General features: G+C 41.2%; 1 protein-coding gene across 5 annotated transcripts; it reads left to right on the top strand.

Moving 5' to 3' along the window:
- The first annotated feature begins 535 nt into the window (after window positions 1-535).
- On the top strand, window positions 536-21307 carry adam28 (ADAM metallopeptidase domain 28). Of its 5 annotated transcripts, none has more exons than XM_088994950.1 (22): window positions 536-853; window positions 3056-3144; window positions 3613-3689; window positions 3980-4058; window positions 4896-4972; window positions 5806-5989; window positions 6222-6284; window positions 6994-7065; window positions 7196-7365; window positions 7835-7916; window positions 9327-9460; window positions 13026-13203; window positions 14373-14462; window positions 15710-15905; window positions 16006-16111; window positions 16214-16370; window positions 16785-16865; window positions 18767-18860; window positions 19842-19947; window positions 20049-20142; window positions 20226-20324; window positions 20916-21307. In XM_088994950.1, exons 1-22 carry the CDS (start codon window positions 760-762, stop codon window positions 20946-20948), a joined length of 2355 nt encoding a protein of 784 aa, XP_088851076.1. In that variant the 5' UTR covers window positions 536-759; the 3' UTR covers window positions 20949-21307. The 5 variants fall into 5 exon arrangements, with proteins under 5 accessions (XP_088851076.1, XP_088851077.1, XP_088851075.1 ...); XM_088994951.1 differs by having other exon boundaries at window positions 3610-3689; window positions 20232-20324; XM_088994949.1 differs by having other exon boundaries at window positions 537-853; window positions 3610-3689.
- The last annotated feature ends 651 nt before the right edge of the window (window positions 21308-21958 follow it).

The following is a 21958-nucleotide window of genomic DNA, read 5'->3' as shown; positions in this document are numbered from 1 at the left end:
TTGGCTTCGGTTGCCAACAGCAGTTTTTTGTGTTGACAGAATATCAGTACCTTCCACCTTGTGTCACTTCAGAATAAGTTTTAGACAAACGCTGAAAAGAAAACACACACGCACACTCACACACACACACACACACACACACGCACACACACACACACAAACACACACACACACACACACGCACACGCGCACGAACACGCACACTGACACATGAACAAACAGACACACACGCACACACATACAAGCAGACAATTTCCAGGGCCTTGTGAGGAAATCGCGAGAGCCACTAATGCAGGGGGGTGGGCACTCCTGGTCCTGGAGGGCCACCCTCCTGCATGTTTTCCAAGTCTCCCTGTTACAATACTGAACCTGCTCATTTGAATCAGGTGTATTGTAACAGGGAGACTTGGAAAACATGCAGGAGACTGGCCCTCCAGGACCAGGAGTGCCGACTAATGTTAAAACTTGGGGTCCGCGAAAGAGGATTCTGGGCGGGGACCTGGGGGGGGGGGGGGGGGGCGTTCACAGGGTCCAGCTCTCCTGGCTGCAACACACCTGATTCAGACGATCAACTCATCTGCCGACTCGCTTCCGACATTCCTGGAGTACAGCAGAGGCGTGTTCGGGCCAGTTGTCAGCCGTGGGAATATTTGATGTCAACCAGGAAGTAAAGTGTGACGGGTACCAGATTGCGTGCGAGTGAAGGTGTGGCCTCACAGGAGCAGCAGCAAAACATGCAGGTGGGGAGAATAAAATTGAATGGCGCCTCTGTCTGCTCGGTTTGCGCTAAGAACAATGATACCAAAGCTTTTATTCTGTGTCCTCATTCTAAATGCCTCACTCAAGCAATCTGGTAAGTTTGTGTACTCTTCACTTCATTGTGCTGAGCTAATTAATAACTCCAGCCTCTACCGTTCCTCTTCTGTTTTCTCGACCTACCTGTAAACTGTAATTTACTTTCAAAAGTTATTTTCTTAAAGGCATTCAGCATCAAGCAATTTCTGCACATTGTGTAATAGACGACAGCAAGTGATAGCCTATTTCAGTGGTGTCATTGAGTGACCGAAAATAAATGTGATTAGTAGGCTGTAATAATAATGGTAATAAGGATGATTACCTTTGTGAACTTGCCAGATCAAGTCAAACTCGTCAATCAAACATTCCGAGTGACATGAAGTTGCTGTCAAGGCATGTTTTTAAAAAATCGTGTTCCTTTTTTTTTTGTCAGTATCATATCCGAATACTGTATTTGAGGCTCAGCATGCTTTTTTTCCTGAGTATCCTTACAGTTTGTACTTCCATAAATCCATGAAATGTAAATGTCTCCACTGCAAGACTAATAAAGGCAACTCCAATTCATATTTTGTTCACATGTTGAAGTGTAGGGCGGCAAGGTAGTGGAGAGTTTAGCATGCCGACTTCACAGTGCAGAGAAGCCGGATTCAATTCCAGCTATGACCTCCCTTTGTCGAGTTTGCCTGCTCTCCCCGAGCTGCATGGGTTTTCTCCGGGTACTCCAGTTTCTTCCTACATTCCAAAAACATGCAAGGCAGACTGATTGAACACTTCACATTGTCACTAGGTGAAAGTGTGAGCGTGAACGTTTGTTCGTTTCTGTGCACCCTGCGAGTGACTGGCCACCGTTTCAGAATTTCCCCTGCCTGCTGCCCAGTGACAGCAGTGCCAGCACGCCTCACAACCTTATTGAGGAAAAAAACGCTTTGGGGAAAAAAATGAATGAATGAAAAAATGTTGAAGTGTGGCTACATTTTCACGTCTTGAAGGTGTACTCTTTGATTCCATTTTCCATGATGTGTCCAGCATTAAACACTGCCTACTGACCTATACCTAATTGCCCCGCCCACACCCTTTTCTGTCATAAATTGGATGGAAAGTTGTGCATTATAATTCAATATAATATATGTTTTCAAACCACACGTGTAGTGGAATGCTAAAATTATTTTAAAAGGGATATAACGTGCATAGTATTTTTTTGTGTAATGTACAGGATTTCTCAGTGAAGGCAAATTGGGAGGTTATAGGATACTATATACAGTGATACCTCAGCTTACAAACTTAATTGGTTCCCAGAAAGTGTGTGTAAGGCGAAAAGTGTGTCTTCCAAACATTAATTTCCCATAGGAAACCATTAAAAATGAGAATAATCCATTTCCAGGTCCCCATAAAACATAATTTTCTACTGAATAAGCCTTAAAACTACACAAAATATAGCTTATTTTATGTATAATAAATGTGCTATTGTATTGCAATTAAACAAATATACGGTACTGTATAATAAAGTTGTTTTATTTACCTTTGTGATGGTCGTTGATGTAGTTGCCTCTTGATGATATCTGAGTGAAGTTGCCGTGCTTTCTCAGTGATAATACCCTCACTCACACTGTCCCCTGCTAGCTTCTTTTCATTGATACAAATCAAGGGAAGTTTTTCAACCTCTTCTATTGCCTGAGACTGTTTCTTAGACTACACAGAAACACAGTAAGCCACACACGCACCCTGAATAGCTTCCTTGTCTGAAGGATGGTAGCAATGGTAGACTTCTTAGCGTAATGGTACTTGAACGCTAAGTCACACAAACGCACACCTCATTCGTGTTTTTCGATGATCGCCTTTTTCTGCTCCACCGTAATTTTCTTCTGTGTCCTGATCGGCTTAACACTAGTGCTGTGCTGAGGTCTTTTTCGGTCCCATAATAGCAAATGTATCCTCGATAACAAACCTCGTCCCCACTCATAGAAAGGAGGTGATGAAAACTAATCTGCCAGTCACCGTGGCGTTGTTCGACCGTGTAGTTTGGCGTTCTTCCGCTGAAAATTAGTCCGCCAGCCACCGTGACGCTCTGTGTGGTTTGGTTCGTCCGCTGTCAGCCGAAACTATATGCTCGCGCTTTTAATGTTCGTGAGGCGAACGGTTAGTGAGCTGAGACATTCGGAAGCTGAGGTATCACTGTATATGATTGGAGCGTTATATAAAACATACAGTATTTGATTGTACCTCATCACAAAGCAGAAAAATACTTGTTCCATCTCAACAGATAGCAATACTCCCGTCTTTGAGGGTGGAAAGGACTACGAGCTCGTTCGACCTGTCAGACTTCACCTTATCAGAAGAAGAGACACCTTGGTGAGCAAACAGTACAAAGTATCAAGCAACTCCTCCAGCCTCATTAAATATGTCATTTGAAGTTACAGTGACAGTATAGATTGGATGACTTCTCAGTTTGATTTCTTGGAAAACAATTACAAAACACATAAAATAGAAAATGATCTGAAGTGGACGGTGTGCCACTTTCAACCATCTTATTTCATTCTCAAAGCACTTTATCGATACGCCGCTGTCTTGGCTTTGTTGTATGACCCGTTGAAGCCTGCTCAGGTGAGAGGAGAAACATCTTCAAAGAAAAGTGGAGCTGTCTAATTGTAATCGATTCAAAGCCATGACAATAGTTACGGCTCCATTTATTGTTTATTACCCTCGTTCAACACGTATTTGTCACATACAGTACACGTTAGCAGCGGTCTAACTCAGATGGAGAAGAATAACGTATAATATTTGTTTTGGAGTAACCCTTATTTTCTTCCTCTGCAGCAGAACGTCAGGCCAGAGACCATTAGATATGCAATGACTGTAGAAGGAAGAGACGTTGAAATGCACTTAGAAAAAAACAAGTAAGCCCTGATTTATTCAGAGACATTCAAAGCCGTCTTGGCTTATGTCAAGAGTGGTATTTTGTTAGCCATTGTGGTTGAATGCAAATGCCCAAGTAAGCAGTGGCCGTCTGTCGCACTTCATGATTTTTGATCTTCTCACCAAATTATGTTTCAGCTTTTTATGGTTTTTGTCTATGCTATTAAAAACTGCAATGAAATGCTATTTCCATGATTTTGCACAAAATAGCGCATTTCACATATGCTCGTCACATATGACCGATAATATACGTTTTTATTTTCTTGATCAGTGACTTACTCACTGAAGACTACACGGAGACCTTTTACCAAGGAGATGGGAAACAAGTCACCATTTTTCCAAATGACATTGTAAGTATATTTATTGCTTACAAATTCACCAAATGTGGGATGCATGCAAATTAAAATAAAAGAAATGACATCTGGGCTGTCATTAACTCATTCACTACCATTATTCACTCATTCACTTACCATTATTATTTGGGAATTGAAAATATGATGTGGAGCGCCATTGCAGAATTTGTTTCTCGTTTTGGTTTTTCTTGCGAGGAGGGGGACTTCTGATAAAGCTGTGGTCAGACCTCTGGCAATGTTTTCCCTCCCACGAGGGGGCAGCATTTGCCTTTGGTACAGTCGCCCCTACTTGGATGGATGGATTTGCCTTTATTAGTCTCGCAGTGGAGAAATTTACATTTCACAGCGGCAAAGTGATGAAAGGAATGAAAGTAGAAAGACAAAATACATGAGCTGCTGGAAAGGCAGCCACTCGCGCGGCACCGTCTTGAAGTCAAAAGAACAAAAAGAACTAAATAAATAACATGACAACACAAAGACACAGAGAGTCATTCATTCTTAAGCACTTTCTGTACCCTCTTTGTTACATGAAGCAGTTCTAGATAAAAGAGGAGAGGATAAAAGCGTCTTTCCACTTTTTCTTGCATCTCATATGACCCATATAACTTGGGAATTAACTTTTTTTTCTGATGAAAGAATAAAGGCTAAGGTTTATTATGCTGAATTGAATATTCATGTAGTTCTAAAACTCAATATTCTGTGGGTCCTGGACAATGACAAAAACCTTGGCGCTGGAGTGGACACATTTTTGCACGTCTGGCACTGAATGAGTTAATGACTTCCCTTAGAGGCTATTATGAGTGTGAAATTAATAGATTGTCTCATCATCATTAGGATCACTGCTACTATCACGGGAAGATTGTGAATGAAAGTGACTCTGCGGTTAGCATCAGCACGTGTGACGGACTTCGGTAAGATTTGCAATTACCATTCAATGTCATAGTCAAAAATCATTCATTGGTTTAGCAAAAACAATGAAAATATGGAGTTGTCAACCCTTTCCTCTTTTATAGTTTTTACCCTTCTTTTTTTCCAACTTTTAAATTGACTTATTGGTGTCTGGATGCTGTCCGTCATGTAACCAGCAATTATGTGTGTGTGTGTGTGTGTGTGTGTGTGTGTATGTGTGTGTGTGTTTTAAACTACTTGGTGAATGTTGCATAATACTGTATCCACACATTTGCTTTCTTGAGTCTGACAAGGAAGATGGCGTGCCAGTGACATTTTTGTCCCCGACCCAAAGGTCGATAAAGTCAGGGTTCTCTCCGGGTCAGTGGATTTCCTCCACAACAAAATTGTGCTTTTGTTCCTTTGTGTACCTTGATCAGTCTGTCTGTCACGAACTGCAAGGCAGTGGTGGACCTCAAAAAAGCAGACAGAAGGGAGGAGCAGGGCATATTTGACAAATTATCTGTAATAAAGTTGTCAGGAACGAAATCTAAAACAACAAAGTCATCAGAACAAAAAGGTCCAAAGTAACAAACAAAACCATGACTAAAACGTGACTGAAAACAAAGCAAACCAGACAAGACGAAACAATGACCCGACACTCAATAGTCAGTGCCACCCATTGGTCGCAAAACAGAATGTGACACTGTCATGCTTCTAAGAAAAGGGTTCTTTTCCAAAATCAAGTTGGGCGCATGCAATTTTCCAAATATATGCGTATGCTAGCATTAAACAATTGAACGAATCTTCAGACTTTTGCCCATAGTATTTGTAATTTGCCAAATGTATTTTTTAGGGGTTATTTCAGGACATCAGCCCAGAGGTACTTAATTGAGCCTCTCACTGGCGATGATGAGGGGGATCATGCCGTGACCAAGTTCAAAGAGGAGGACCACACACCCGCGGTGTGTGGTGTCACCAATACAACATGGAGCACAGATTTTGAGCCCCCAACGAGCCGCAGTCGTTCCAGATCAGCGGTTTGTAAACCATTTCCATGACACTTACATGCAAACGCTCGACTGTGCCAGTCTGTAAAATTTGCAAGCTAAAAATCACGGTCTAATCCTAGAATGGAACTGACGTCAGATGTTGCATTTTATAGTTGCCTGCTGCCACAGAGATTCTGTTTTGTAGGCAGATGTAATGAAAATGTGGTGTTTTCATGGCAGTATATGAGCATTATTTTTTTACTCTCTTCTCCTATTTCAGGGCAAATCTATTGTTCACCAACAGAAGTACATTGAGCTCTACCTTGTTGCTGATAACCGGGAGGTAAGATCACACCGAATGTCACCAGAAATACCTGGAAGCAATTCTTTTTTTTATCGGAGGGATTAGATTACCATATTTTCCGTTGTATAAGGCGCACCCAAAAGGCTTAATTTTCTTCAAAAGACAAACGACCCTGTGCATTATACGCATGTGCACCTTCTATGTGAAGTAATATTGAGCCACAACAGGTCTCGCAACGACCGTCAGCAGCCACCGACTCCATTCTCCTCTGTAGGGGAGGTAGTGCATAACCCTAGCCTCTACTGTAGCGCCTTATAATGTGGTATGCCTTATATTTGGAAAACTTACATATTTTATATTCTTTTTGGAAAACTGTTTTTTCATTAATTGGGGATGCGCCTTGTACTCCGGTGCACTTTATACATCGGAAAATACGGTAGATTACTGGATTATTAGTCACACAGGAGAGAAATTTAGCAGCAGCAAAGTTATGAACGGAAGAGGAAAGGAAAAGAAGAAGTAGGCGGCATCTTGAAGTCAAAACAATAAAAAAAATAATGAATAATGTGACACAACACAAAAGACACCGTCATCCAATCTGAAGCAATTTTCTTTACCCCCTTGATTATATACGGGCATACAAGCATACATACCCTTTCATACATCCCATTTTTAGATTTCCACATGCAGTATTGCTTTTATGACTCATGGAATGTGAACATTCTCTGAAATGGTTATGTGGTTTCAGTACGTGAAGATGAATAAGGATCAGACGGCCCTGAGAAAGAGGATATTCGAAGTTGTTAATTTTGTCAACTTGGTAAGGCAATGCTGATATAAACAATATCACCTGTAACGTTATCATTTCTTAACTTATTTTATCCGATCTTATTTGAAAAAGGAGTGTTTGATTATTTTGATTACCTCACTTTGGCACTCACTGTGTGCAGGTGTACAAGCCCCTGAGGACCTTTATTGCTCTTGTTGGGCTGGAGATCTGGTCCAATGGTGACTTGATCTCCATCACTCCCCCGGCTGGAGCTAACCTAAATGCTTTCATGACATGGAGGAATTCTGTGCTGGTCAAGAGAAAACAACATGACAATGCGCATCTTATCAGGTTAGAATGGATTCTCTTTAACGAATTGGTACAACACCAGCGTGCGATTTCGTGAGTTTTTGGAATCACCGATACAGGATAAATCATGCGTGGAAAAGCTCTTCAGTGTCAGATCTGTGGTACAACAATAAAATCGACCCATCTTACACATCTTTTTGGTGGTAAATAAAAGGGAAGCTTGACTTCCTGCTGCCATGTATTGCTATGCCCATGGACTCTGAAACAGATTCAATTTGACACCTTAACAGAAGTGTCCTACACACACTCAAATTACTTACTTTTCACAAACAAAACATATGACAACAGACAGTGAGTCTTGCGTTATTGAGCGAATATGTGACATATAAGGAATTTCTAATTCCAATGACAACAACCCCATCCTATTTTTTAAAAAGATAACAAAAGACTATGGTTGAGAAAATCTACCTTTTATTCAAAAGATCCCCCCCTCTCCCCATTTTGCACTCAGTGGCATTGACTTTGAGGGAGCAACGGTGGGACTGGCGTACATTGGGACTCTGTGTTCTGGTCATTCTGTTGGAGTTGTGCAGGTGAGCCTTACGACAGCAACCGCTTCTACCGATTCAGGTGAGATGTGGGTGTTCTACTTAAAATACTGAGCACACATTGGCAGACACATGCTGAATGCAACCTTTGACTACCTGAACATAATATGTCAAAGAGAATCATGCAATCTGTGTGATCCCAAAAGACAAAGAAATTATTTGAGTGCATACACATGAATTATGGAGGTGGGTATGCATATCAGCACAAAACATTTCAAATGTATGCCGTCGCTAATTGTTCTACACTTTGGCTTAGCATGCAGAGTAAAAATAGTGAAAATTCACTGTTTTCAGAGGAAACATCATTTGACTGTTTTCAATCTTAACAAATATCCGAAAATTGATCATCCATTTTGCCAATGAGATAACTCTATCATCAATCCATTTACCAAACCACTTATCCCCGCTCCGTTTGCGTAGTGGCCGTAGTCTGTCAGAGCATATCATGGCTATAAGTATGAATCTGAAGGAACGTTGCCTGGAAAAAACAAACACAAAAATCCGTTTTAATCAGTGGGAGTTAAAAGGACTCCCAAAACGACCATTCGGGTCATTGTTTGTTTCACTTTGTCAGGTTTGTTTTGTGTTGTCTGGTTTGCTTTGTTTTCAGTCATGTTTTAGTCACGGTTTTGTTTGTTACTTTGGACTTTTTTATTGTGATGACTTTGTTTTTGATTTAGTTCCTGTCAACTAAATTCAATACAATTTGTCAAATAAACACAGCTCCTCCCTTCTGCCTGCTGTTTTTGAGGTCCACCACCACCTTGCAAATCTCATCTCTCATCTCATCTCATTTTCCGTACCGCTTATTCCTCATTAGGGTCGCGGGGGTTTCTGGAGCCTATCTCAGCTGTCTTCGGGCACGAGGCGGGGGACACCCTGAATTGGTTGCCAGCCAATCGCAGGGCACACAAAGACATACAACAGTCACTCTCACACTCACACCTAGGGACAATTTGGAGTGGTCAATCTGCCTGCCATGCATGTTTTTGGAGTGTGGGAGGAAACCAGAGGACCCGGAGAAAACCCACTCAGATCCGGGGAGAACATGCAAACTCCACACAGGGAGGCCGGACCGGGACGCGAACCGGCGACCTCTGCACTGTGAAGCCGGTGTGCTAACCACTCAACTACCGGGCCGCCCCACCTTGCAAATCAAGACCATATTTTTACAATTTTTGAATTCATCTTATGTTTTTGCATGAACCCCATTTCATGAAACAAAATGCTTGCTTTCTCACAAGATTGTGCATAAGGAAGTGGATATTTCTCATCAATTGCAAAACATGCGCTACAAAAATAACGTCGCATTTTTTGAAATAAAGCAGAACCAGAGAGATTGAGGAATCTCACTGATTTTGACATTGAGGATATTGACACATCGGTGTCTCGCAGGACCACAATAATCGGGCCATTGCCGTGGGAGCCACGTTGGCCCATGAGATGGGCCATAATCTTGGCATGAATCACGATGACTCCAGTGCTTGTATCTGCTCTGGAGGTAGCTGCGTCATGGCTGCGTCATTGAGGTAAGGAACCTCTGAGATGTGGCAGCATTCACAATACACGCAAAAAGCAGCGTGCATGTTTCCTCAACAACTATTGGCAAGATATGTCAGTGTTACAACACGCAATGACAAAATACATGTTATCTGTTGAAAATGAGGCAATAATTTACCTCTATCAATTGCTACAAATACACCTTGTCCCTGACTACGAACCCCAAAATACATACGTGGAACACACCTTGTTGTTCATATATGTTCATATCATCAATATACAGTATAGTGTACATCAGTGGCCAAGTTAGTCAAGGTGTGACTGTACTCATCAGCCACGAATCAGGCATTTTGTAACAAATGTGCCAAAAGCAGAATTCCGCATTACATTAACCCAGTACACCGCAATAATCGCTGAACCTGAAATGGTTGACATTTATTGAGATATACACAGATTCATCTATATGCATTGCAAGTTATAACCAGTATATTTGCCACCCGTAAAAGCAGCATATTGTCTTCACAGAGGCATAGGACAGCTTTTCTGGATTTAAAGCAGTGTCAAATGCCTTTGTGGACTTAATGGATGTTTAGCAATAATTAGCCAGTTAAAAGACAACCAACGTCACTTTTTTGTTTTTTAACTGACACCAGTAAAACGTTTTATAGCATCTAAAATACCCAAAACATGCAGTATGGTATTTTTAGTCAAATGCAAAACACCAATAAAAATGACTTAAAGTTACCAAAATCTGCAAAGAAATTGAGCTGCGAATTGGGCATTTTCAGAAAGTCCCGCCCCCAGTTCGTGACGTCACGCCAAGACGTCTTGCATTGCTTGTGAATCAAAACAATGGTTTCAGATTCGGATAATATGCTTTCTTGTTACACATCCCGTTATGAATATGATTCAAATAGTTCTAAAGAGGAAATGATACATGTTTGCAATCGATTTATAACGTTCCGCCGGCGACAGTAGCAGCTGACGAATTGGAACGTAGTAATTGGGGTGGATCGCTATGCAGGTGACAGAGGCGTTGGTGCTGCCACATGATTTATTAACAAAAAGCGCGGGTCCGATATAATACGGACCCGGAAAAAACTTGTAGAACAAAACGTGACAAACAGCAAAGCTAGTGGGTGAGCGGGGGAAATCCGCCCAACCTCACTAGCGAGAAGAAAAAATAAAAAGGCACACGAGGGTGCAAAACAGCATACGATACGGCGTAGTATCTTCCGACGCTGGGTAAGTGCCAACGTCGGGTTTAAATGTCCAACAGTCAGTGATGAGGGAATTGACAGTAGCTGGTGGACGTCGGGAGCGGAGGCCCCGCCCAGCTGTCAACTCGCTCATGACACGATTAAAGAATTTATTTGTGCCATTTTGAGGCAACGTTGGGGGACAATCTCTCACCCAAAAAAAAGAGGCACAAAATGGCGACCTCCAGTGGCCACCTCCGTTTCCACAGGCTGATAAATTCCTTATATGGCGCTTGGACGCCCTCTTCTGGCCTTCTGGCGGCTTTTGGGTGCAACACGAGGTCCCCAGACAACACATGTACAGCAAAATACATTAACGTGATGGAAGGACTGCTACAATGTGTCTTTTTTACGGTCATAGGGCGGTCCTTTAGTGACGTCACATACGGATTCGTCACCAACTCATAAACAAGACTTCCTGAATATTCAGCGTGAGTCTTAAAACGTAAAATATAGCTATATGCGGTGGAATCATTGTAAAATACGCTGAGTCATTTGAAGCCATTTTACAAATTATGGACACAACTAGTCCGGAGACGTGGGTTGTCCTTTAAATATTACTCTAAACTCAACGCATAAATAATTTGCACCAAAATATACATGGATTGGGCGTATGGATGTTATCAATTAGCGAAAGAAACCTACATTGTTTATCGACGCTATTCTGATACATCACATGATTTTATTTATATATAGCAAGCAACGTTGACATTATCTTCTTATTCATCTACTGATGCCACATCATAACTGCAGGGGTTAGTATCTTGCTCAAAGACACACAGACATGACTGAGGATCAAACCCACTGCAATCCATTTCTCTTGCACTCATTTCATGGAGCATGAAGTGGTCCGAGCATCTTTGCCTATTAGGAGGACAGTGTGGTGTACACTGACCTGTTGCGAGGCCTTGTCCCTTCAGCTTGTCTTTGGTGAGCACCAAGGCTTCCTCCCAGTTGGCAAGGGCTCAACTCTGAAGTAGTGATGGCCGATGCCAACGCTTCCGCAAAAGACTGCAAGTCCCTCTCAATTGTCAAACCCTTCACAAACCTACAAGTGAGCCCAAACCCCCGGTGAGGGAAATTCTTCTGTGCAAACGACTCCTCCTCTCTTCTGCTACTTAAAGAATTATACAATACAATACATATTGATTTATATAGCGCTTTAACAACAGCCGAAGCTGCAAGAAAGCGCTTAACATGGACAGGTATCATAGACAGGAAATAAAGCAGTCACAAATATAAAACGAGTGGAACACTTCAGCTTTCATCTCAGCTTGCCAAATTATGGTGGACACTGCACCAATGACACAGAGATCCCAAGATATCCAAACACTGAACATTTGAACCAAGATACTCAGTGGCCAAAAATAATTGAGACACTTGAAGCCTGGTTTTAGAGGTCCTGATTGTCATATTTGTGTGATGCAACTCAGGAAATCACGATTGTCAATATTTGATGCAAAGTACTATCATAAAAGAGCAACAACGTTTCAGGATCAATCAGAGAATTCCTCACCATCATCACCTTCAATTGCATACTTATGAGACACCAATTTGGTTATGTGTCTTTTTATTATTTCAATTAGATTGGCGTTCTGTGTGTATTTTATGTCTTGTTTTGATGGATGATATGGGCCCTGTGCTAAATCTGTTTACTTTTGCACTTTAGGTACATAGCTATGTTTGTTATCTTTTGTTAAGGTGCATTGTCTCATCCAAGATAAACCAATAAAATCAGAATAGTCCTGATGTGATTTTTAGGTTGCACCTACAAATTGTATTCACCGCAGTGCTGAAAGTGATAAAGGGGAATCCCTGAAATAGTGCAACGGCCACTTGCAAACTCATGCAATTTACTGTTGTCAACGCAAAGTGAGTTTTGATTCTAAAGAGACTGAGTTGCTTTACCTAATATGGTCAGACTTTCTTGCTTCCTGCATTTTGTAACTTAAACATTCCACTCTTTTCTACTGCTTATCCTTCGGGGTAGAGTAAGTGAACCGGGTTGTCAGTCAATTGTAGCATGCGTGGACAGACAGTACACCTACACTCAGTCATAGTCACATTCATACCTATTTATTTAGTTATTTAGATTCTCAAAGCCATTTGAAATGTGGGAGGAGGTCAGGGTAACTGTAGAAAACACCTCTGCTAAAAAATTAACAAAACAAAATCCATCAACAAGGGTGGTCAGCAGCATAATCCATCAGATTGTCATTGTCTTGTGAAAAAAAAAGTCTTGTCTATTTTTGTCATTTTTATGTGAATGGTGTGGTTGTGTGCCTGACACAAATTGACATCTAATTAATGCCATGTCTGCCCTTTGTTCCACCAGCTGGGAAACACCTCGCTCTTTCAGTAGCTGCAGCAGCAGAGACTATGAGAGATACTTGACTGGCCGCAGCCCGAGCTGTATGCTGGACAAACCAGACTACCGAAGTCTGGTGGTGCCCTCTGTCTGCGGAAACGGTTTTGTGGAGAAAGGAGAGCAATGTGACTGTGGCCCTGAAAAGGTGAACAGATTTGAATAAAGGCATCAAGCCAATCTTTTTCATTTCCATCACAAAATACTTAGTGAACCTAACTTGTTGCTTCCTTTCCCGCTTTTATGCCTTATGACAACATAGATCAAGTGTGTCAAACTCATTTTTTGCCGTGGGCCGCATTGTAATTACGGTTTCCTCTCGGGGGGCCGTTATGAACTGGGGGAAGCTAGTAGAATGTTTAATCTCCTCCACATATTACATATAGAACGAACAACAAATTAATGAATAGCAAGTTTTCAAATTTGTCAAAAAGGCGTTTAAAAAAAAATCTTCTTCTTCTTCTTCTTCTTATTATTATTTCCTAAAATAAGGCAAAGCACATTGTTTTTCATTGTCCGAGGGTTTGGTTTGGGTTTTTGCCCAAAGATACTGACAGGACTCTGAATGAACAAACACCTTTCAATAATTGTAATAATACATTTCTGTTTTATTATTACATTACTGAAATGAAAGGTGTTTCATCATGGCTAAATGAGGCACCACTGTGATTTAATTCAATATCACTGTAAATTACAAATGTAATAGCAAGCGGTAATGCATTTATTTCCTTTGGAATGGTGTTAATAAAATATTTTTTTTACCTGAGTAAAATCATTAACTATGATGCATTGCAGGTGATGAGTCTGCAGCTTCTGTAATCCGATCTGAATGTGTGGAAAAGGGCTAAAAACCCTCAGCTGATGGAAATATTTGCTACTTTTAATTAGACGACCAACTACATTTAAACACACGGCATCATGCCTCAGGGGGCATTCAAGAATCTGAAAAAAAACAAGATGCATTTTCAGGTTGTTCATGATTAGATGGACTGGATAAATTGTTGGCTTAGCCCACAGAGCGAAGTTGTAAGGTTGTAATACCTCAGTGTGATTTGTTGCCATTGAGGTGTTTTTTTTTTACTGCTGTCTTGCTTGTCCATGATGCCTGAAGAAAATTATTGCGCCTGCACATTCCAGAAAAATTCATGGCAAACTGTACATGTTCGGAGTTGTTCATTGTAGCTGCGGGTCGCTATCAGCTAAAGGAAGGGAATGGAAAGGGAAGACTGCCAAGATTTTTTTTCTCTACTTCAAAAAAAGCATTTCTGGCATTCTTAGCGCCTTTGGTCCTATAATGAGTGCAATGTCTTTTGATAGGAATGCACCAACCCATGCTGCAATGCTACCACTTGTGCCCTAAGTGAGGGTTCCCAGTGTGCTGCAGGGGAATGCTGTGACAAGTGCAAGGTTAGCAACGTTGTACAAATGTGAGGCAGTTGCTGTCTACTATACAGCAACTGTAGCAAATGTATACTTCATAATACAAACATTTTTTTCGGGATATTGGGTGCTGGCCAAACAGTTGACCATAGTATAGGATCTCGTGGACATGCAATGAAAGTAGTATAAAGTCAAAATCATTCAATGGTCAATTGTTTGGCCATCACCCAATATCCCCCAAAAATGTTTGTATTCTGAAGTATTTGAAAAGTGTATTCTGTGGTGATTTAAAAGGATTGTCTCTGAACCAACAAATTTTGGCTTGGATGTACCTTTATTAGTCTCGCAGTGGAGGAATTTACATTGCACAGGAGAAAAGTGATGAAAGGAAGATGAGAGGAATGAAAGAAGTAGAAAAACAAAATCCATGAGCTGCTGGAAAAAGGCAGCCAGTCTCACCGTGCCATCTTGAAGTCAAAAGAACCAAAATAAATACATTATATGACAACACAAAGACAAGACAGTCATTCATTCTTAAGCACTTTCTGTACCCTCTTAACTGAAGGTTTAATGTTTTAACATAGCCATTTGGATGTGATGTCACAAATGTCTTGAATTTGGGAAAGGCCGGTCTCACGTTTTGGGTCAGCGCAGTGAAGGGAGAAGGACCAAAGGGAAAAGCCATATCCACACCATTGCTGAGATATTAAAACAAAGGCTTGTTGTTAATTCTTAAAAACTCCTCTTTTGGGAGAAAACATTGCTCCAGTGAGGGACTTGGAAAGATGCATCGTTTTGGGCCACCCTGCACAAAGAGGAGTGTGTAAAAGTGATTGACAACTTTGTCAGACGAGTGCAGGTTTGCTTGCAACGAAATGGTGAACATTTGGAAAACATCTTGGGAAAGCCATAAATTGACAAATAATTGACAGAAATAGCTGAAACTCTGGTGGATGGTCTTCCATAAACTGAATAATAACTTTGCTGCTGTGAAATGTAAATTTCTCCACTGTGAGACTAATAAAGGCAAATCCAATCCAATCCAATGTGTGGTTGTAATTTGAAATAAATAGTAATTTTAATCAAAGCCAAAATTGAAATTTTCATGGGTACGGTCATCCTGTAAATATGCCACTCCTGCTCCACCCCTGACATTGTGGCTTCATCTAGTTAGTCACTGCACCCCTTCCAAAACAACTTGCCGCTTGGTAAAAGAGAAAATCATTTTTTTAAATGGCCTAATTAACGAGCAATCCATCCTGTTGTCTCCAAAGATACTTCCACGATCCCACGAGTGTCGAACGACGCAGGATGAATGTGATCTCGCAGAATATTGTGACGGGGAGAACGCCGCCTGTCCTGAGGATGTATTCAATGTCAACGGCTTACCGTGCGATGAGGGTTCCGGTTATTGTTATAATGGCCAGTGTCCTAAAAGAGCAGACCAGTGCATCAAATTATACGGAGCAAGTAAGTGTCAATGTTCCTTCAATTGTGAAGTGGCGACTCAGCAAAATATGTGGTTGGGGTTTCTCAAGCACATGGACCATAAATGACATGTTCACATCAGGTGCGATTGAGGCTCGTGCTTCCTGCTACAACCAGAACACCAGAGGAACATACTATGCCTTCTGCAAACGTCCCTCAAATCAACTATACATCCCCTGCCAGCAAGAGTGAGTGGTCTTCCTTTATTCGCGGTGTCACTACGAGTAAACATTCATTTTCTCATGTATACATTTTATACTTGCATCAGTAAAACTATTGTGCTCATGCAGGGATGTGTTTTGTGGGAAGCTCTTCTGCCATTATGGAAACGACAACCCAAACTATGGTCGCATGGTGAAAATTGGTGACTGCAAAGCAGCTTTCTTTGCAGAGTATACGAAAGACTACGGCCAGGTGGACACCGGAACCAAATGTGGGGATGGAAAGGTGACCTGTGGCAACAAGTTTTTTTTCTTACCTTGATTTTCTGTGTAGTTCCATTCAAAAAAAGTACAGGTAACATCCGACTTACGACAGGGTCCCGTTCTGACAAAACGGTCGTAAGTCGAAATCCATTCAAAATGGCCGACGCAAGGTTTATGCGACAGGATGGTATGCGATGTACTGAGTGTAGTCACGCAAAAGAGTGAGATATTGGCTGGCCAAAATAGTAGTTAGCGTTGCCGGCCGCTCACGCATTGCAGTGCCAGCCGTATAATTAAAAAAAAGGGTCTGGTGGTCGTGAGTACGGCGGGTGGTCGTAAATCGTGCCGGTCGTAACTCGAATGTTACCTGAATATCATTTCTCACACGAGAGTCATCTGTGTGTGTGTGTGTGTTTTCTTTTTTTCCTTTTTTTAGGTGTGCAGTGAGAATGAATGCGTGAGTCTTCCGGTTGCTTTCAGAAACACAAACTGTTCAGCAAAATGTCCTGGCCATGCGGTAAGTGCTGCAATAACTATTGTGTCCATTTAAGGCAAGAGTGTCAAACTCTTTTTTTTTTTTTTTTTCCATTGACCACATCATATCTATCGCTCTCGTTTATAGCATAATAGCTCCTGGTGTATAGATGGAATATATGGCGGGTGTAACAATGAAACATCAACAGCTTGCATATAGGAAATCGCAATGTAAACAGTTTCCCTTTCTTTACAATACAATACAATTCATATTGATTTATATAGCGCTTTAACCACTGGAGCTGGAACAAAGCGCTTAAAAGGGACAGCTATCATATACAGGAAATAAAACAGTGACAAAGATCGTATAAAACACCAGGGAGTAAAACCAAGATCAAGTCAAAATAAAAGATGCTGTGTAACAGCTTGAACAGTCCAAATTGTTCTGCTAAAAAAACACTTAAACGTTCCATATGTAGGTGGCTTTTTATGTCAATTTTAAAAGGGAGACGTTTACTTTATTTATTTATTTATTTATTTATTTATTTGAGTAAACACGTTGTTTTCCATACCAGCAATAGTATGGCTAGATAAAGTTGATGTTCTTTGGACAGGGGTCGGCAACCCCAAAAGTTGAAAAAGAGCCATATATGAACAAAAAAAAAAAAAAAAAAAAAAAAACGAAAAAACAATGGAGCCACACACAAAAAAAATAAAAAATACTCCCCCATGAAAAAGCCACTGGATGGTGCTAAAGAGTGCGGCTAAAGCATGTGGCTCCAGAGGTGCATGTGGCTCCAGGGTAGCCTGCCCTGTGCGAGGTGGACAGCTTGGTGGTGGTGGATCCCAAAAATGCAGGCAGGAGGGAAGAGCACGGTGTATTTGACAAATTGTATTGAATAAAGTTGCCAGGAACAAAATCTCAAACAACAAAGTCATTCGAACAAACAGGTCCAAAGTAGCAAACAAAACCATGAGTAAAACACAACAAGACGAATTAAGCCTGACCCCACACTGAAGTGTCGTTCCGGGAGTCCTTTTAACTGCCACTGATGCTGCTGTGACTAAGTTGTCCTTGAGAGTTTTGAAAGGTGCTTAGAAATTAAATGTATTATTATTATTATTATTATTATTATTATTAAAATGAGCAAAACCTGTGCAGCTGCAGGCGGGGTCCTACAGTGCCACCCGTTGGCCACAAACTGAAACATGACGGAAGTCAGGTGTATTTTCTGATATAGAGACTGGGTCACGTACCTGTACTGCAAGATATTTTACAATCAGAATCAGAATCAGAATCAGAATACCTTTATTCGTCCCGCAATGGGGAAATTTGCAATAAAAGTTAAGTCAGCTTGGTGCTTTCAGCGTTCACTCTGTATGATCAATGAGAACGGAACAGGTTGAAACATCCAAAAATCACATCTGTTCATCAGAACTTGATCTGCATTATGTTGAAATTCAGTTGTCCTGGGTGACATCTATAATTCTGGTGCCCTCATAGTGGTCATGAGAGACTTCAACCCTCTTCCTCATTTCAGCTCCACACGAAATGGGAATGACGGAATGAAACTCAGCACCTCCTGTCTGTCTAAATGGCAATGAAAAGTCATGTTTATATATTTTAAAAAGAAAGAATATTGCATTGGTATATATGAACCGTATTGTTTTAATTTTCGTCTTTACCTGGAGTGCTGCAATAGAAAAACCCCATTGTATGTGCCAATTTGCTCTTGTCAATTGAATTGAATGAAGTTCTGTCCCGATCCTGCTCTGTTATTGCAATAAAAAATATCCAAAATATTCGAGACACTTTCCAGACCAGATCAATCCTTCTAATCGGCATTATATGGATACACAGCATTCCTTTTTCTGGCAGTCCAGAAACCGTTGCTGTTTTTGGTATTTGGTATTTTTGATGCCTTTGTCCTTTCAACTCTTCAGGTGTGTAATCACAGGGGCGAGTGTCAATGTGAACCTGGCTGGTTGCCTCCTTCGTGCGGCTCCAAGGACAACGAGTTTGGTTCTCTTTCCAGTGGTACCTGCAATTATTTCATTGGGAAAAAAATGGTCGGCCTGTATTAGAAGCCCGGGAACATCCATTAAAAGGACAACCGACACCTCTGGACAAGCTGCGTCCATAATTTGTAAAATCACTTCAAATGACTTCTACTGAGCGCATTTTACAAAGACTCCACCGCATTTGGCTATATTTTACGTTTTAAGACTCGCGCTGAATATTCCGGAAGTCTTGTTTTCGAGTTGATGACGAACTATGCCTGAAGTGACGTCACATTCGGAACGCCCCTGACCGAGAAAGCGACACACAATGCATTTTGGGTACTTTTTTTCGTCTGAAAACACCGTGTTGATCGCAAAATTAGAAGGAAAACTACAGAAATAACGCAATGGTGAATCATGTGTCGCAGCCAATTGCAGCCAACACGCATAAAGAAGGTGTAAGTTGACACAAATTCCCAGCAGACAAAATCAGCCCATTTCCAACGAAGCTTGTGCGCCATCTTGGGCATTTTCTGGGCGTTACATTGGAGTCCAGATCTTCACCGGTTTCATCGCTTGCAGACGGCTCAAATTGATACGTAAGGACTTCTTTCATCGATTGCAAACATTTATGCTTTCCTCTTCAGAACTTTTTGAATCATATTCAGAACTGGATGAGTAACAAGAAAGTATCTTCTCTGAATCTGAACTCTGAACCAATTTTTTTGATTCTGGAGCAGGGCAGTTTGTGAAGGAGTATCCTGCTGTGACGTCAGGAACAAAGGGGCGGGACTTTCTGAATCTCCCCAGTTACGAGCTCATTTTGTGGCAGTTTTGGGACACTTTTTAACATTTTATTGGTGTTTAGCATTTCACTAAAAATATCAGCCTGCGTGTTTTGGGTATTTTAGATGCTATAAAACGTTTTTCTGATGTCAGTAGGAAACAAAAAAATGGTGTCGGTTGTCCTTTAAAGTTTGCATTGAGGCATATCAAGTGATCCAGTTTCTGTCTGCAGGAGCAACAGTTGCCATCGCAGTTACAGTTTCATTCGTGGTTCTGGGGATTATTGCCGCCGTTGCGTTTGTCATCTGGAAAAAGCGCCAGAGTCCCATTTTACCAACGTAAATCAACATCAAACATTTCATTGAACACAGTTTGGCCATGTCACTGTCATCAAGTCTTTGTGACTCCAGCAGGATAACATGTCATTTTTATGTATCAGTGGCCATAAAGTAAGGAAGCAGCCAGCAGTGGACAGCTCTGCTTTTCATCTTAACAAAGCACCCGCTCCCCGTCCACCCACCCAAGTGCCACCGGTAATGTTACAATAGACTGTTTGATTAAGTGGTCGATATGTAACAAATCATAACCACGTCGAATTGATCTGTCATCACTGGAGGTGAAGAGGCCAAAACCCAAAGGAGCTCCTCCTCCTCCACCTCATGCAGCAGCGAACAGACCAAATCCCACGAGCCAAAACTACATGGGAGTCCGTCAGGTAATGTTCTTTTCAATTCCTTGCGCTTAGATGAGCTGCCTGTTGTCATTTACGGTGAAGCATTGGACAAACAAAGCTTAAATACAACAGTCCAGCCTCGAAAATGTATCCTTGGTTGGCAATAGTGATTGCTATACCTAGCTAGTCCAACACACATTTTTGTGGCACAGTAGCCATATTTGTAACCGTCATAATGATTTTTATCATTTCAATACTAGATCCATCTATCCATCCATTATCCGTACAACTTATTCCTCATTAGGGTCGCGGGGGTGCTGGAGCCCATCCCAGCTGTCTTCGGGCACTAGGCGGGGGACATCCTGAATTGGTTGCCAGCCAATTACTGGGCAGTTAAAAATCTCACACTCACACATCGGGACAATTTGGAGTGTTCAATCTGCCTGCCATGCATGTTTTTGGAATGTGGGAGGAAACCGGAGGACCCGGAGGAAACCCACGCGGGTCCGGGGAGAACATGCAAACTCCACACAGGGGGACCAGTCCGGGTCTTGAACTCACATCCAGTGCACTGTGAAGTCTTCGTTCTAACCACTCGACTGGAATAAAATGTTCTCTTTCTCTGCTTGCTAGGCACTAAGGCCAGTACCACCACCGAAAGTCTAACAGATGCCACTTCAATATTTCAAGTAATGGCCATCTTCTCCATGGAACGGAGTTGTGCAGGTTTTCTACTGCAGTGCAGTCGGAGCACAGACGAGCTAAATGGACTGTCTTGAGTAGAGCACGACTGGACTCGAAAATACATTGATCATTTGATACCTTTTACGTTAAAACAACAAATCCCTTTAATTACCAGAGACTGTACAGAGAAAAATATGATTGCATATTTTATTATATTTTATTTTTTTAATCAAAGTGTATCCTCTGCTGAATTTGAATGTTATGCTCATGAATTCAACAGCGAACGATCCTGTATCACTTCCATTTTCATCACTGTTAAATACAGCGACAAGAACAACAAATCAGCTTCATCATGCCATCCTTTGACTGTTTTTATTTCTCATGGAGAGCATATCAGCTTTAAGTGCAATGTCTACTTGTTAACTTGCAACTGGATTTGATGAAAATATGGAACATATTCGAATCTGATTATGTACTGTATATTGGAAAGATGTTTTCATCTGATTTTTCACACTATAGCGCAAAAAGAAGAAAAAATGATTACAGAAACTGCCTTGTGAATGGAATCGTTGCTGCACCAAGGTTAACATGCCGCTCTTTAGTAAGCAGCTTTCTATGTGTGAACGTTCCACAAAATTTACACCGGTGTAAAATATATTGCAACAAAATACATCGGTGCAGCACTGATGCAAAATGATGTGAACACCCCTCTTGATGTGAAATCCAGGTGAAGCCATTTAACACAATAGCAAAACTTCGAACATTAACATGAATTATCCAATTTGTTGCCTTAATTTTTTTAGTTCAACCAATAATTGTGTGGATGTTTGCATGTAGGAACAAGTGACAAACAAGATGTTGAATTGTAGCAATTTCAAGTGAGTAGCGAGAGTAAAATGTTTGTCTACCATATTTGCCCTGCATTCATCGGTAAATGTTGGTAAGAGAAAAGCTCAAATCCAACAAGTTGAATCCATTGTAGCGCTTTCAAA

This window comes from Hippocampus bargibanti, linkage group LG04, assembly GCF_051943395.1.
Source record: "Hippocampus bargibanti isolate YZ-2025 linkage group LG04, ASM5194339v1, whole genome shotgun sequence".
Lineage (NCBI taxonomy): Eukaryota > Metazoa > Chordata > Actinopteri > Syngnathiformes > Syngnathidae > Hippocampus > Hippocampus bargibanti.
Note: the sequence above shows the minus strand (reverse complement) of the source record. Positions and strands in the feature narration are given on the sequence as shown.